We start from the raw sequence: 17622 nt of genomic DNA on the forward strand, positions 1-17622 counted from the left end.
CAGTACCTTGCCGTGTACTGAGACTGGAAGAAGGACGACCTCGAATAGACCTGGGCATGAAAGATGCCCTTCATCAACTCTAAAGGGCCATTATGGAGATGAGGGCACCTCATATGTTATTTCTGCAGATACATACTTGACACCCTCCTTTTTAGTGTCACTCATCTATGGAATTTGAAATCCTCTGGTAATTAAAAGGAAGAGGTTCATGTATTGATGCTTATAGTTCCCATGTATATGACTTGACTAGTTAAGTCAACATCCGTGCAGTTCAATTTAGTTTCTTTCAACATAGCTATGGTCCACCCCAAAAATCACTTAGAGCATGTGGTTTTCCTAGACTCTCAGGTACACACCACATACTGAAAGTCATAGACCAAATTCTGTAAACATTTTAGCATTATTCCTGACGACATTTTAACATTCTGCCATATCACCAGGATTAAAGGAACAAATATGGTTGTCTTGCTGTAAAGGGACCTATTTAGTTTATGAAAAGATAACTTATTTCTAAGTATATAAATAATCATTGCTTATACTATCTCCTAAATGCACAGTACAGTGAGATTAAATAGGGTAATTATAATTTAAATATTTTTATACCTAACCTGCAGATGCTGTTTTGTTGTTTTTGGCTCTCTAGCATCAACTAAATTCAAAAGTTTAAAATACCTTTTCTAGTAGTCTTTAATTTCTGCTAATAAATAGTTCTGTAAAAACCTCAAGTACCCATCACCTTAAAAAGAATTGAGATCTACATGAAATATTTGAAAATATAAGCCAACAGTATGTGAATACACATATAAACACATCATTTACTCATGGAAAAATAAGCAGCTATAAAAGCTTAAGGAGTGTCTGGACCTCTTTTTAAATAAAAGGGTATGTGACTTGTGAATAAAATGTAAAGGGTTGCTAAATGAAAGCTGAAAACATAATGATTTTATTATGTCATAAATAAACCATGAATTCCCAATGGAATTTTGCTCAAGATTTGTGACCCTCCAGGTATTTTTGCCTTAAAATCTACGCAACATCGTAGATGTATTTAGCTGAACAGAAACCTTTTCTGCCAGTGACAATGGAATCCAAATGGTGATTTAAATTTGATTTTGTCTTATGAACAATGCTTGACATTGGTAAGGTGCATCTTTACATAAAAGTTTGTGGAGAACATTCACACACGTTGTTACTTTTAACTCTTTACTATACTGTGTTAATTTAAGACATCTTCAAATACTTTGTGATGCAAAATGGTTCTAGGCAGAAAAGGAAGTATCCCTTACACATTGCATCCCTTCTCTTAAAAACAGTACAATCGAATATTCATGCCTGAGGAAATCTTTGCTGATATTAGTGAGGCTGATAAAAGGATACTAACAAAATGACGCATAACTACTAGTTATGAGTGTGCTTTATAAATTAGTGCATTCGTTAGTCTTAAATAGATACCTAGGGGTTCAGAAGAACCTAATTAGTAATGTGTGGATCATTTTATCTTTCAAAAGAGTGTTTGATGTTTAAAATGTAGAAGTCAATTTATATGACTAGAAATCAATTGAGAAGCAATAGCAATTCAAAACGTTATGATTTGTGCTATTTGGTAATTTTCCGATTAACATCATGTTTGAGGAGGGTTTTTTTTTAACCATGGTAAAATTATCATTTACTCCATCAAAGCTGAAGAAACAAAAATTCAGGCTCTTCAAAGGTGCTTGTCTTAGCTTGGCGAAGTGAAAGTTCCTACAGTATTTCACCTTCTGCACCTTGATGTTGAGCCCCAAATTAATGAGGCAGATATTTAAGAAATAGGACCTGAGAGTGCTATTTAAAATATTATTTAGTACATTTAAATCCACAAACATTTAAATCTCCTGCACAAAATAGACAAGAGAGCATCACAGATTCTAAAGCACTTGGAACATAATTAAATAGAATAGTCACTAAAAATTACATTTTGTATTCATTGTGAACAAACAGTAGAAACTGGTAATGGGCAATGGATAATCCTGTATTTTGGTTCTTTTTATTCTTCCTGCTGACTTGAATTTTTTCTTCTCCCATTTACTGTTAATCCTGTAATGTCTTGCTTACTGATATTTTGCTATTGCTAACCTGCTGTTTGCTGATCTATATTTTTCCAAAGTTAGACTGAATAGAAAATTCAGGCTTGTGTTAATATAAAAGAGGAGCTATAAATTCAATGATAAGATTTAATTAATCTTTTATTATTACCATCTTTGAAGTTCAGGTAATAAATTGCAAGCTTGGCCAAAAGTACTTCTTCTGATTCATTGCTAGAGGCCAGCACTTCATGTATCATCAAAAGTGGACAGCTTTCTTTATTTCATGGGTTATTTAACTTGAGAAAGGGAAAGTAACACAAACCTTAAATTTCTTATTCCAGCTATTCTTTTTTAGGAGCCAAAGTCAACATTTCTGTTTCCCTAGAGCCTCTCACTTTCACTGTGGAATGTTGAGAAACTGAAATTTCTTCTTTTTTAATGACCAGTTCGTCTGTGCAAATGCACTGGATTTGTTAAGCTAACGCTGTTTTTCTGGATCTTTCCTTCTTTCCCTGTCTGTGCTTCAATGCCTCCCCAACTTTGCAATGTAGCAAGCTGAGCAGTTGTTCAATCAGATGTACAACCCAGTAAGTCATTTCTGAAAGTTCCCGCTGTAACATATCAAAGCATGAGGATCCATTGATCACATGTCACGGTGTGCCATTCTGGGGAGGTTTCGAAAATATTTATGAGTCTTCCCATTTCCGTTCTGTCGAAAGAAATGACCAGTGCAGAGCCCACTGCCATTTCTTTTGAATATGAAATTTAAAAATTAAGAACTCGAGGAAATATTACCAGCTCTGTTATTACCTTTTTCTTAACTTCAACTCTAAAAGCAGAAGTCAGCTGTAGATCTAGGCTCATGGAATTCTTTCTTAGATCCTTCAAATGTTGACTTATCTATGCCAAACGGGTTAGCATTTGTAAAATAGCAAACAACTTAGCGTCTATTACATTCAAGCGCCAGAAGTTAAAATAGGTTTAGGTTTAAAAATAGGGCCATGCTCTTTGAGATTGGTAAATGCCTAACATTATCGTGGGTTTTGTAAGAGTTAAAAACATGTCATTTGGCTCAGGACAAAATAAAATACAGCCTCCTAATAACAGTAACAATTCTGATCTTAGCTTAATGGTACAAAAAACAGGTAACTAGTAAAAGTATGTGTAAAACAGCCCAGATGCCACCACTAATATTTTTGTCCTAATGACAGGTGTGCATTTATATGAAGCTGTTTATTTGTTTCTTTAACTTAGGGTTAAAGAGTTTTTTTGTTTTGTTTTGTCAACTCAAGTGACTTACCGGGAGAAATATTACATAAAGATGACCGGGGTTTGTCATTTGGCAGATGCGATCTTTGCTATCATGCATTCTAAGTACCTCCTACTTATAAATTCCCATCCTGGGGAAAAGGAATTGCATGGATAAAGGAAACAGTTCAGCTAACAACTTTTTGTTAAACTGCTGCTCCAGGAGACATATACCATGATACACAAGACGCTTGGGTGTATTTAATTAGCTTCAGCCTCCACCTTCTATTCTTTAAAACAAACTTTATTTTAGCAAATAGAATTCCTCAAGCCCCGTTAGAGCATCTTTATTAACCTCCTTTCCCCAATATACTTTTTAGCAGAGCAGCAAAAATAATCCATGTTTCCTTTCCCGTAACATTTGAATGGAAGTGTTAATAAGCAGGCTCAAGACAATGGAGAGGTGAAGAAAGACAAATAAGATTGAATTATCTTCAAGCTGGAAAATTGACCCTGGGAAAAATGGATGTTTTCTTTAGATCATTTTAAAAAGGTGTAAAGTAATCCCACTGAAATTGTTTCACACTTACTAGTTAAGGACGGGAGAAAACCTTAAGTATGTCACGTTTTGGGTGTGTACAGGACAAATGGGGAGAGCTTTGTTTCCGCAGCAGCAAAGGTTTACCAGGACCCCGATAGGAGTTCACCATCCCTGTCGAGATCAGTAGGGCCAAAGAAATAGTTCTGTTAACTTTTAGACCATTTCCAGAAATGTTGATGACAAGGACTTCCTGGACTTTGCCTTTGTTTTCACCCCAGCGATGGGTCTCTAAGATGCAAAAGTGAACTTTTCCGTCCTTTAGGTGACTAATTCAAGAGTCATTGACTGACTTTTCTCCCCAAGTTAATTAACCTAACCCATTGTTTTGGCATCCTGGGAATATAGCCAAACCCTCATTACTTTAACTCCCCCTGTCTGCAGATATTCTCAGGGTCCAACTCTTTTTGGACCGATAGGGGCACAGCATGATGGATTTTACATTCTTCATAGTCTGTTAAAAAAGGACTATGTTTTTACAGTGGGGAATTTGCGAAAGCACACAAGAGAAAATAAAAATGACAGGACATCTCACTACAGAGTGTTAGGAACATTGGGTTTTTCCCGACCCAGACGTCTTTTGGTTGTTATTGTTCTCTTCTCTCTTGCTTAATCCTTCTGTTCTTTCTCCTCTTTCCCTCCCTTCCTCTTTCTGACTTCCTTCTTTCCTTCCCTTTCTTCCTCCCTCTCTCCTTTCTTCTCTTTTGTCTTATCTAATACTCTATTTCTTTTCACCAAATTGTGTCAAAGTGTTTATTCAGTTTTATATCCTATTTTTAATAATAGCACCAGAATTTTCTGATATAATTGTCTCCTTCCAAAACTCTATTTTAATGATTGTATGATACTCCACTCTATTTACTCATTCCCCTAATGTTGATCATTTCTTCCTTTTTTGGCCAGTATAACATTTTTATTTTTTTAATAAAATAAATTCCTGGGCAAATGATTTTAAATAGTTCCTGCTATGTTGCATTTTAGAGAAGTCCTACCAAAGCATGTTTCTTCCAGCACTGAATAAAGGCAGCCTTTCTGCCACACCTTGACCAACAGCGAGAGTGTCATTTTACATAACTTTGACAAATGCATAGGTGGAATTTTTTCCTCATTTTAACTTTCCTTTCTGTAATTACTGGAGTGGTTGAGGTTTTTATACATTTATTAGCTGTTTGTACTTTTCTTTTGTAAATTATTTAAGTAATTTGTGTACTTGTTTTTGAGTTTACTGTTTCGTTTATTGGTTTATATGAGTTATTCTATGCTTTATATAGAGCCTTTGTTAGATTTGTGGCAAAATTTTATTTAACTTAAATTTTTTTATAAAGAGAACTGTTTTTAGGTTTCTTGACCTGTGTTTCCCTTTAGGATTTTGTCATTGCCTTTATGTTTAGAAGTCATTCTCTGATTTCAAAAATAGACACTCACCTATATTTAAAAAAAATTTAGTGTTACTTTTTACATCAGTTTAACCCCTTTATCTATCTTTAGTTTATTTTGATTCATGTTGAGTGGTGAGATTCTAACTTTATATTTTTCTAACTGATCTACTAATTATTCCAGCACTATTTATCAAATAATTCCTTCTTTATTCACTGGTCTTGATACTATTTTATTGACAAGGATCACCTTGTCAATTAAGAGGGACAACTGGTAATTTTAATTTGAATTATATTCAACCTATAAAATGATTTTAGAATGATTGATATTTTTCCAATATTATTTCTTCCCATCCATGAACTTGGTAGAACTTCATGTATTTCAGTGATCTTTTACAGTAAAGTTTTGACATTTTCCTATTGTAGGCCCATGATATTTCTTTTGCAGGATAGTCCTAAGCATTACTATATATATGATTTTTAGGTTACTGTTATGAATACTGTATTTCTCCTTTTATTTTTTTAACCAGTTATTGGTACCTAGGACATTTCTTTTGTATTTGTATGTTTGTTTTGAACATGGCCACCCTACAAATTTTGATAAATTATAACTTAGTTGTTTCTGTTAATTAAGGTAATTTCCACTCAGTCCTGTGTCCATCGGTGTAAACTAAATCAGAGTAAATAAGGATTAAGCTTTGAAGTCCTCCTGGGAATGTTTTTTCCCTAGAGTAGAAATAAACCTTCTACTTTAAAAATCTTTTACTTTTGCTTTAGTCATTCCCTTTTACTAAGTGATACTCTAATGCCATTTCTTAAGAATCTAAAATTTTGGCTTTGTATGCTTATTATTTCCTGTAATAATAACCTTTCTGCAGCGTAACTACCAGTCTCCACTCCTGGAGGAGTTTTGTCTCGTCGTTATAAACACTGTGCAGGTTATCTTCAGTTGAGTTCTTTTCTTCCCTTAGTTCTTAATTCTGGACAAATAACATGGTTTTTTCGTCAGTCTCAAATACCTTCTCTGCTGAAGCCCTAGTGGTTATCGTGCCCACAGATGGTATCCGGAGGTCTCTTATAAATTTTTAATAAATCTTTAGACCTTCTGGGTCCTAAATTTAGTGCTTCGTGTTAGTAACCTCATTGATGCCAGGCAAATGACTGATTTGGAGATGCTCGGGGTAACCTTGCTACGGGCCAGGGCCACTTGAGACCCCCTCTGATGTTCCCACACGTCTGACTTCCCCCACTCCTGGTCATTATCCGTTGATACCCCATCTTTTCTGCAAATACATCTTGTGCAGGGCTCACATTTTATATAAGGGTTTACAAGAAAAAGACCAAGCATTTTTCTAGTCCAGAGAGAAGAAAAACTCTTGTTAATGTTCAGTGAGGTCTTCCTGATTTGTATGTGGTTATAGGACTCTGCAGTCTCAGGGGCGTGATGAGCTGAATTGTAAAGGTTTTCGTAGTCCTAGTCTAGGAACAGTGGTTTCTTCTTATGATTTTTTTAAGTCTATTTCTGAAAATTATCTTATTCTCTTGTAGACTAGTCCCCCTGACACAACGGAAAATTACAACTATTTAAGAGATAATTCAGGGCATACACATAGCATGTACAAGCACAGGCAGGTACACAGACACACACCTCACACTTGATCCTGGCTTTTAATATCTAAAGAACTCAAGTAATATTTGAAATAACACTTAAGATTTGAATTCCTATGTTTTGTTTCAGAACATCCAGATAATTACCTCAGTTCTCTACATTGCTAATTTTAGGAAATTCCATAGTTAAAAGGTATTACATTAATAATTATATTTTTGCTTGAAGGGTCTTAGAAAGAGTTAAGCATACAGTTGATTCTTTTTGATTTTTTTGTCTGTGTGACATAAGAAAAATTATTTTGAATATTGTTCATGCTTATTTATAAGTATCCTATTTGTTCCATCTATGACAAGAAATTTCTTTTGGAATAGTTATAATATGCAAATTATGAATATTCTGGATGTACTTAGCCAGAATTGTGAAAGAATAATTTCCTTTAGAACTAGGTAGTGTAATATTCAAAGATATATCACTATTAGTTTCCAAATGTGTTATTTAGACTCAGCTATTACATTTGGTATTAATTAATTGGATTTAAAATAAAATTTAAATTTTATAATATGTTAGAGTTCTGTAATCACTCTTAAAAACTCTTTTAAAAAGTAATATTTTGTTCATAACTCAGAATTATGTGAAGATTGGAATTTCTTTAGAAGATTTAAATCAAATATAATGTTTAAAGTAGTTTATACACTCTGTTCTGGTTAAGATATGAAAGGAATGTTAAAGTGCTATTAACAGACATAAAGCCCCCCATGTGATGCCATCGAAAGTCATATTTTTACAGTGCATAAATTTAGGAAATTATTGCTTAAACCCATAAGCAGCATGGAAGAAAAGTCATCAGATTCATTAGTCAGTGTTCTGTTTGGACTGTATGGTCATGACTAATCATTTGCTTATTTTGAGATAATTGATTTTTTATTAAAATTGTTATGGCCCATTTCAAAGAGAGAATGTTACATAATACTATAATTGCATATTCCTTGCCTAGTTTCACAGCAGGTTTCTGGACCAAAGTTAATGCTTTCTTTTCTAGGCACTTGGAATGATGAACTAGCATTTTATTGAAAACAATCAACGACCAACCTTCACCAGAGGAGTGCAAATAAGCTTGTGATTTGTCTTATTGATACTATCACTCCCTGGCTTGACTTTAGCCACTTTTTTTTTTTTTTAATTAATGTTATGATAGATTACAACCTTGTGAGATTTCAGTTGTACATTTTTGTTAGTCATGTTGTGGGTACACCTCTTCCCCCTTTGTGCCCTCCCCCCACCCCCCCTTTTCCCTGGTAACCACCGATCAGATCTCCTTGTCAATATGTTAACTTCCACCTATGAGTGGAGTCATATTGAGTTCATCTTTCTCTGACTGGCTTATTTCGCTTAACGTAATACCCTCGAGGTCCATCCACGTTGCTGTGAATGGGCCAATTTTGTCTTTTTTTATGGCTGAGTAGTATTCCGTTGTGTATATATACCATGTCTTCTTTATCCAATCATCAGTTTCTGGGCATGTAGGTTGGTTCCACATCTTGGCTATTGTAAATAATGCTGTGATGAACATAGGGGTGCAAGGGACTCTTGGGATTTCTGATTTCAGGTTCTTAGGATAGATACTCAGTAATGGGATGGCTGGGTCATAGGGTATTTCTATTTTTAACTTTTTGAGAAATCTCCATACTGTTTTCCACAGTGGCTGTACCAGTTTGCATTCCCACCAACAGTGTATGAGGGTTCCTTTTTCTCCACAACCTCTCCAACATTTGTCGCTCTTGGTTTTGGATGTTTTTGCCAATCTAACGGGTCTAAGGTGATATCTTAGTGTAGTTTTGATTTGCATTTCCCTGATGATTAGCGATGACGAACATCTTTTCATGTGTCTATTGGCCATATTTATATCTTCTTTTGAGAAATGTCTGTTCATGTCCTCTGCCCATTTTTTGATCGGGTTGTTTGTTTTTTTGTTGTTAAGCCGTGTGAGTTCTTTGTATATTATGGAGATTAACCCTTTGTCAGATAAGTGGCTTGTAAATATTTTTTCCCAATTAGTGAGCTGTTTTTTTGTTTCAATCCTGTTTTCCCTTGCCTTGAAGAAGCTCTTTAGTCTGATGAAGTCCCATTTGTTTATTCTTTCTATTGTTTCCCTCAACTGAGGAGTTATAGTGTCCGAAAAGATTCTTTTGAAACTGATGTCAAAGAGTGTACTGCCTATATTCTCTTCTAGAAGACTTATTGATTCAGGCCTAATCTTTAGGTCTTTGATCCATTTTGAGTTTATTTTGCTGTGTGGTGAAAAAGAATGGTCAATTTTCAGTCTTTTGCATGTGGCTGTCCAGTTTTCCCAGCACCATTTGTTGAAGAGACATTCTTTTCTCCATTGTAGGCCCTCTGCTCCTTTGTCGAAGATTAGCTGTCCATAGATGTGTGGTTTTATCTCTGGGCTTTCAATTCTGTTCCATTGATCTGTGGACCTGTTTTTGTACCAGTACCATGCTGTTTTGATCACTGTAGCTTTGTAGGATGTTTTGAAATTGGGGATTGTGATTCCGCCGGCTTTGTTTTTCTTGCTCAGGATTGCTTTAGCAATTTGCGGTCTTTTGTTGCCCCGTATGAATTTTAGGATTCTGTGTTCAATTTCTGTGAAGAATGTTCTTGGGATTCTGATTGGGATAGCATTGAATCTGTAGATTGCTTTAGGTAGTATGGACATTTTAACTGTGTTTATTCTTCCAATCCATGTGCATGGAATGTCTTTCCATCTCTTTATGTCATCGTCAATTTCTTTCAAGAAAGTCTTGTAGTTTTCATTGTATACATCCTTCACTTCCTTGGTTAAGTTTATCTCAAGGTATTTTATTCTTTTCATTGCTATTGTGAATGGGATTGAGTTCTTGAGTTCTTTTTCTGTTAGTTCATTGTTAGTGTATAGAAATACTACTGATTTATGTATGTTGATTTTATACCCTGCTACTTTGCTGTAGTTGTTGATTATTTCTAATAGTTTTTCTGTGGATTCTTTGGGGTTTTCTATATATAAGATCATGTCATCTGCAAACAGCGAGAGTTTTACTTCTTCATTACCTATTTGGATTCCTTTTATTTCTTTTTCCTGCCGAATTGCTCTGGCCAAAACCTCCAGTACTATGTTGAATAGGAGTGGTGAAAGTGGGCACCCTTGTCTTGTTCCTGTCCTCAGAGGGATGGCTTTCAGTTTTTGTCCATTGAGTATGATGTTGGCTGTGGGTTTGTCATATATGGCCTTTATTATGTTGAGGTACTTTCCTTCTATACCCATTTTACTGGGGGTTTTTATCATAAATGGGTGTTGGATCTTGTCGAATGCTTTCTCTGCATCTATTGAGATGATCATGTGGTTTTTGTTTTTCATTTTGTTGATGTAGTGTATCACGTTGATGGACTTGCGGATGTTGAACCATCCCTGTGTCCCTCATATAAATCCCACTTGATCATGGTGTATAATCTTTTTGATGTATTGCTGTATTCGGTTTGCCAGAATTTTGTTGAGGATTTTTGCATCTATATTCATCAGTGATATCGGCCTGTAGTTCTCCTTCTTTGTGTTGTCCTTGTCAGGTTTGGGGATCAGAGTGATGTTGGCTTCATAGAATGTGTTAGGGAGTACTCCATCTTCCTCAATTTTCTGGAATAGTTTGAGAAGAATAGGTATTAAGTCTTCTTTGAATGTTTGGTAGAATTCTCCAGAGAAGCCGTCTGGTCCTGGACTCTAATTTTTGGGGAGGTTTTTGATTACCGTTTCTATTTCCTTACTTGTGATTGCCCTATTCAGATTCTCTATTTCTTCCTGATTCAGTTTGGGGAGGTTGTAGGAGTGTAGGAAGTTGTCCATTTCTTCCAGGTTGTTCAATTTGTTGGCATATAGTTTTTCATAGTATTCTCTTATGATCCCTTGTATTTCATTGGTATCTGTTGTGATTTCTCCTCTCTCATTCCTAATTTTATTTATTTGAGATTTCTCTCTTCTTTTCTTGGTGAGTCTGGCTAAAGGTTTGTTAATTTTTTTGAAGAACCAACTCTTTGTTTCATTGATCCTTTCTACTGTCTTTTTTGTTTCAATATCGTTTATTTCTGCTCTTATTTTTATTATTTCCCTCCTTCTACTGACTCTGGGCTTTGTTTGTTCTTCTTTTTCTAGTTCTGTTAGGTGTTGTTTGAGGTTGCTTATGTGAGCTTTTTCTTGTTTAGTGAGGTGAGCCTGTATTGCGATGAATTTCTCTCTTAGGACTGCTTTTGCTGCATCCCAAATGATTTGGTATGTCGTGTTCTCATTTTCATTTGTCTCCAGATAATATTTAATTTCTTCAATAATCCATTGTTTGTTCAGAAGCGTGTTGTTTAGTCTCCACATTTTTGCACCTTTCTCTGCTTTTTTCTTGTAGTTGATTTCTAGTTTCATAGCATTATGATCAGAAAAGATGCTTGATATTATTTCAACTCTCTTGTATTTATTGATGTTTGCTTTGTTTCCCAAAATATGGTCAATCCTTGAGAATGTTCCATGTGCACTTGAGAAGAATGTGTAACCTGCTGTTTTTGGATGAAGTGTTCTATGTATATCTATTAAGTCCATCTGGTCTAATTTTTCATTTAATTCTATTATTTCCTTGTTGATTTTCTGTCTGGATGTTCTGTCCATTGGTGTTAATGGTGTGTTGAGGTCCCCTACTATTATTGTATTGTTGTTGCTGTCTTCTTTTAGTTCTGTGAAGAGTTGCTTTACAAATTTTGGTGCTCCTGTGTTGGGTGCGTATATATTTATAAGTGTTATGTCTTCTTGGTGGAGAGTCCCTTTTATCATTATATACTGTCCCTCTTTGTCTTTCTTTATCTGCTTTGCTTTGAAGTCTACCTTGTCTGATATTAGTATAGCGACACCTTCTTTCTTTTGTTCATTCTTAGCTTGGAGTATTGTTCTCCATCCCTTCACTCTGAGTCTGTGTTTGTCTTTGGGGCTGAAGTGTGTTTCCTGGAGGCAGCATATTGTTGGGTCTTGTTCTTTGATCCATCCTGCCACTCTGTGTCTTTTGATTGGGGAATTCAATCCATTTACATTTAGAGTGATTATTGAGATGTGCGGGTCTACCACTACCATTTTATGTCTTGTTTTCCGGTTTTCTTCAGTTTCCTTTGTTTCTCATCCCATGGTTTAATCTGTTCTGATGAAGAGCTGCTACTCTCTGTTGCTGTCCTTCTACTTATCTCCTCTGCTCTTGGTTTTGTAGCCCCTTTCCTTTTTTTGATTTTTCAGGAATGAGGGTTTTCCTGAGGATTTCCTGAAGAGGAGGTTTGGTGGCAATGAACTCCCTTAATTTTTGTTTATCTGGGAAAGTTTTTATTTCTCCATCGTATTTGAAGGATATTTTAACTGGGTAGAGAATTCTCGGCTGTAAGTTTTTGTCCTTCAGATTTTTGAATATATCATTCTACTCTCTTCTAGCCTGTAAAGTTTCTGCTGAGAAATCTGCTGATAGCCTGATGGGGGTTCCTTTGTAGGTTAGTTTCTTTTGCCTGGCTGTCCTTAGTATTTTCTCCTTGTCGTTGACTTTTGCTAGCTTCACTACTATATGCCGTGGGGTTGGTCTTCTTGCATTGATAAAGTTTGGAGATCTATTGGCTTCTGTCACCTGAAGATCCATCTCTCTCACCAGATTTGGGAAGTTCTCAGCCATTATTTCTTTGAATAGGCTTTCTGCCCCTTTCTCCTTCTCTTCTCCCTCTGGTATACCTATAATCCTTACGTTGCATCTCCTAATTGTGTCTGATAATTCTCGGAGAGTTTCTTCATTTCTTTTTAGTCTTACTTCTCTCTCCTCCTCTGCCTGCAGCATTTCTATATTCCCATCTTCCAAATTGCTAATTCTTTCCTCCATATTATCGGCGCTACTGTTCAGTGTATCTAGATTTTCCTTAATCTCCTCTATTGTGTTCTTCATTTCCAGTATTTCTGTTTGGTTCTTCTTTATCATATCAAACTCTTTTGTGACATAGCTCCTGAACTCATTGAGTTGTCTATCTGAATTCTCTCTTAACTCATTGAGTATTTTAATGATGGCTGTTTTGAAGTCATCGTCATTTAGGTTATATATTTCATTTTCTTTGGGATTGTTGTCTGTGTATTTGTTATTTTCCTTCTGTTCTGGAGATTTAATGTATTTTTTCATATTGCTTGATGTTGTAGATTTGTGCCTCCACATAGAGATAGAGATTAGTTGCTCCTTCCACTTGTTTCTGCTGGTGTGGTGGGGGAGCAGCTGTTTATACTGCACCAACCAGGAACCCTATCCGCAGTTGCTAACTGGGCCTGGGCCCCTCCTCGTAGTCACAGTGGTCCTTTGGATTCCCTCTTCTGCCGTGGGGGCCATCATGGCGGGGCTTCAGGCTGCTGGTGCCTACTGTTGCAGCCCACCTAGACGTGCTTCCTCCTTGGGGTCTGCAACAGTGTTATGGGCTTTTCCAGCGGCCAGGGGTAGGATCACTTATATTTGCAGCTCTGTCACTGTCGGCACCCACAAAATCTCACTTGTCCACTATGGGTCACATCAGAGCTATTGGCATCTTCTACAGTCTGTGGTTAGCTCACCTAGCTATGCTACTTTTGTCCTGGGGTCTTCCAGCCTTGTGGCTGCCAGATGGGTGCTCTCTACTAGTGCTGTGCAGAGGCTTTCCCTGAGGCTGCTGTGAGCCTGTAGGGTTTCCCCCTAGGCTACGGAGCTGGGTCGCTGGAACTCCACCCAGCCCCAGTCCTGTTCCCCAGGAACTCGGGGAGCCCTTTGCCCTGACTGGGGGATAGCTGGAGATGCTGATTTCAGTGGTAGCTGGTCAGCTGCTGCCCTGCCTGATATTCTCCTCTCTGGGACCCTCCCAGTGTTGTGGATGCTGGGCGTGGCCCCTCTGCTAATGGCAGACAGAGAGTTTTGTCTGCTGCCTGGGCGGAACTCTGGAGCTTACCCTCCTGGGGCGCGGAGCCAGCCTCTGAAGCTTCACCCAGCCCCAGTCTTCTCCAAGATCTCTGGCAACCCCTTGCCTGGCTGTGCAGGCAGTGGCAGCCAGGGGGCCACCACGCCCTCTGTGATTCTCTCTGGGACCCTTCGGGCGCCGTGGACACCAGGCGGGATCTCCCCACCAATGGCGGGGTGAGACTCTCCCTGTGGGCTCAGGTGTGTAACTCTAGAGTTTCCCTCTGCGTTTAGGAGTAATTGCGGGGGGTTTAGGTAGGGTTCTGGTCACCTGTCTCCACCGTCGCTCCTCTGGTGTGTGCTCGCTCCTTCCCTAGGTGTGTGTTGATCTTCTGGGGGCGTCCGTTGGAAAAAAGCCGCTTGCAGGTACTAGACTGTTCGGTCGGGGTCGGAGAGTTTTTATCTATCTCCACCTCCTCCCGGAGGGAAGTCTGTCCGCCTTCTGATGTATAGTTGCGTGGGTCTCTCAGACGTCCTGAGATGCTATCTGGATATCCTTTGTTAAGCGATGAGTGTCCAAATAATTGTAGACTTGAAGGGGGAGAGACAAAGAGGACTACTCACGGTGCCATCTTGGATCTTCTCCCTTCTAGGCACCCCAACTTTAGCCACTTTTTATTCTTAACTTTGATTTAGATATAGTGTAAATCTGAAATTTTGCCTTATTTTCTGAAATAAGTCTAAATTCTTTCATTAAAATAACCACTAGGTATTGTTATGTACGTTGTGTTCTAAGTCGTGACCAGGTTTCCCTTTTGTGCTTGGTTCAGGCTTTCAAAATCAGTTCGCATCCAAATGCCAAGGCTTGCTCACATCACTGAGGCTCCAAACTTTGTTTTGATTCTTCCGCATTTGTGGGCAAATTTTCTTACATATGTAAATGCAAGAAACATAACTGGAGGACCCTCAAGACTTACTGATCTACTATGTAATACAGACAGTTCTGAAATGTTCTTTTCCCCGGTTTTCTGTGTTTCTATAAGATGCTTGGGAGTTGCTCTAAAAGTTACCAGAAATAGTTTGAGGCAGAATCAGACACCTGGTTAATCAGCAAAATTAAATCTCCACATTAAGAAGAGGCAGAATCAGACACCTGGTTAATCAGCAAAATTAAATCTCCACATTAAGAAAAGAATACTCATTAATATTCTTTTTGTTTTAATGACTTGTGGATGTCTTTGAAAGTGACGATGTGCTTGGATATATTTATGATAAATAAGTTCTGAAACCATTAAAAGAAAATCCACACCAATCTGCATTTTCAAGAGCTAGATTCCCGACTAATGGACAAAGTCGATATGCCTTAGAAGAATGGAATGGGCAGTCGCATCCTGACCTTTTGGGGGAGCTAATTTCAAACTAACGGATCCATAAGAGGAAGTAATTACTGTGCATTTTCAGTCTAAACCTTGAATTGGTCAGAATGTCATGGTAGGAATTTGTTCAGATAACGATTTTTTAAAATATATATATATATTTTTTTGCAGTGGCTGAAGTACATTAGGCCCAAATCTGTTATCTACTTTTGATCCCCATCAGGAGCTGCCAGTCCAGATTCAAGAACCCATGTTGTAATTTGAACAGGAAAGAATATTGCCTAAATGTGAATAAAATGCTTCACTCACTCCATTTTTAGAGGCGGCTCTGGCCTTATAACTTTAATGGAAGCATTGACTTTGTAAGCTCAGTTTTCTCCTGCATTTCTTTAGTATAGTATCACCTCCATGTCTCTAGATCACAGTATTACACATTCATGCTATACTGATTAGCGATTTCAGCCCATCCTCTGAAAAGTTATGATTGAGGCCGAATAGAGCTGGTTACCTGCAAGATCTTTTATAAATTCCATGGAGGCTTTTCCTCCCCTACTCAGGTTGGATCTGGGATTCACTAGCCTTCAGTCATGTGAAGCTCTTGCTTCCATTTATATGACTCTTTCTTACAGCTTTCTATTGACTTAAATTTTTTTAAATGATATCTATTTGCACCTTTATTTAATAACTCTTCCAAGAATTCTGACACCAATGTGGAAGTTGGTTTGACATAAATTCTTTGGCCAGAAATCAGTAGATACTGTTACGGAGATAGTTAGATTTAACTCAAAGGTATTCTTGAGGTTGTCTATTCCTTTTAAAAGGCAGAATCATTAGCATCCACAAGTATTAGCTAACAGACACCAGGCCAGCTGTAAACTTGGCTATGGTCTTTATTTTAATAACCTGATTTAACTTTAGCATCACATGAGGTCAGCGGTGGTCTAGATTCAGGGATGTTTTTTTCCTAGGCTTTCTGTACCTCTAAACATCCCATGAATCCTTTAACCATCTCACTTGTTGGGTTGCAAAGGCTACCAACCCATCTAATTTCACCCCAGGTTGAAAACTGGCCTTGGGCGATCGTCTTCTCTTGAAGGAGCTAAAATAAGAAATGTGCTTACCCCCAGACTGCTTCTCTGTAAACCCAGGAGGGAGGCTTCTCGAGGATGTATGTAGTTTTTTGTTGATGAAAATTAAATAAACCTCCTAACTTAGCTGTATAACAAGCCACATTGATGGGATGCATAACATGAAATAATCATTAAAATAAAAACAAATGAATAATACCCTCCCCATGTTTGTCATTTTGTAGTTTTCGCTGTCCTTAGGTTAATTGGTCTGTCCATAGTCGTAAAACACAGGGCTAGATTTAGAATCTAGGTCTCGCAACTAGTAATCCTGTACCCATTTATTAAAAATAATGATAATAATAATCGTAAGAATAAAAACAACCAAATAAAAGCACAGAGGCTAACTTCTAGCTCTTTGTTAATCTTTACATTAGACTCAAGAAAGGAATTTTAGCTGAAGTCAGAAACAGGCAATTAAAACATATTTATTCATTTGTTTTGAGTGTTTCTAGCTGCTCATTACTCAGTTCATTAATTCTTTTTTGAAGATCATTGACTTGGTAGTTTGAGAAAAACATCATGAATAAGTTTTTAGTTTCTGTGAGATAATGGTGATATAGTATAAAAATGGAAGAGAATTAACGGAACATTTTATTTTCTTCTTAGCAATTTAAAAACTATATTTTAAATGCTTTTCTGTTACAAGAGTAACCAGTTGATTCTTATTATCACAAACAGAAGTAGGTATATGGAGAAGTTATTTTCTTCTAAAATAGAATATCTACTCTACATTTTTAAGGTGAAGATTAACAAATTTAAATATTTATTACTTCAATTTAAAATCAAATTATTAGGTAAGTAAACTCCTAAAGGCATATTAGCTCAAGATTGTCTCTCAGATTATTTTACTTGCACTAAAAAAACTCACTAATCTATTATAATGAAACTCAGTGTACATACTAAATAAATTAAAAAGAACCATTTTCTGAGAAATGTTGGTAAAAGGGAATAAACCAGTACCTGATAGTATGTTAAATTGATATATTTTTCCAAGTTCTCTTGCACAGTTGAGTTTATTTCTTGAATGAGGAAATCTTAGATTAAAGAGTAATGTGAAGGCAAATTATTCCCCTTCTATCCTCATGCTTAAATAATATGTTACATGCAAAAGTATTCTTCTAAAATTAATTATTTGTCATAAATAAGAAATTTATTTTTATTTATACTAATTTTTGAATTTTTTTTCTACTAAATCATTGCAAAGACTGTCAATCTTCTAACAGTAGTCTTAGTATTAATTTTTCTAACCATGCATGATTCATTTGACCCCACAGTAAC

General features: G+C 36.8%; 1 protein-coding gene across 31 annotated transcripts in view; it reads left to right on the forward strand.

The window, feature by feature from the left end:
• ERC2 (ELKS/RAB6-interacting/CAST family member 2) overlaps positions 1 to 17622 on the forward strand; it is a 904450-nt gene that overhangs the window by 424578 nt on the left and 462250 nt on the right. For 20 of the 31 annotated variants that reach the window (XR_011426853.1, XR_011426854.1, XR_011426851.1 and 17 more), the window contains one exon: positions 2618 to 2653. The exons of the other annotated variants lie outside the window; for them this stretch is intronic. Coding sequence is in view for 11 of the 20 variants with exons in the window: in XM_070237383.1 (XP_070093484.1) it covers positions 2618 to 2653 (36 nt within the window). In the remaining 9 variants the exon portion in view is untranslated. The remainder of the gene's footprint in view (positions 1 to 2617; positions 2654 to 17622) is intronic. 31 annotated transcript variants of the gene reach the window in all.

Source organism: Equus caballus, chromosome 16 (assembly GCF_041296265.1).
Source record: "Equus caballus isolate H_3958 breed thoroughbred chromosome 16, TB-T2T, whole genome shotgun sequence".
In the NCBI taxonomy this organism is placed as follows: domain Eukaryota; kingdom Metazoa; phylum Chordata; class Mammalia; order Perissodactyla; family Equidae; genus Equus; species Equus caballus.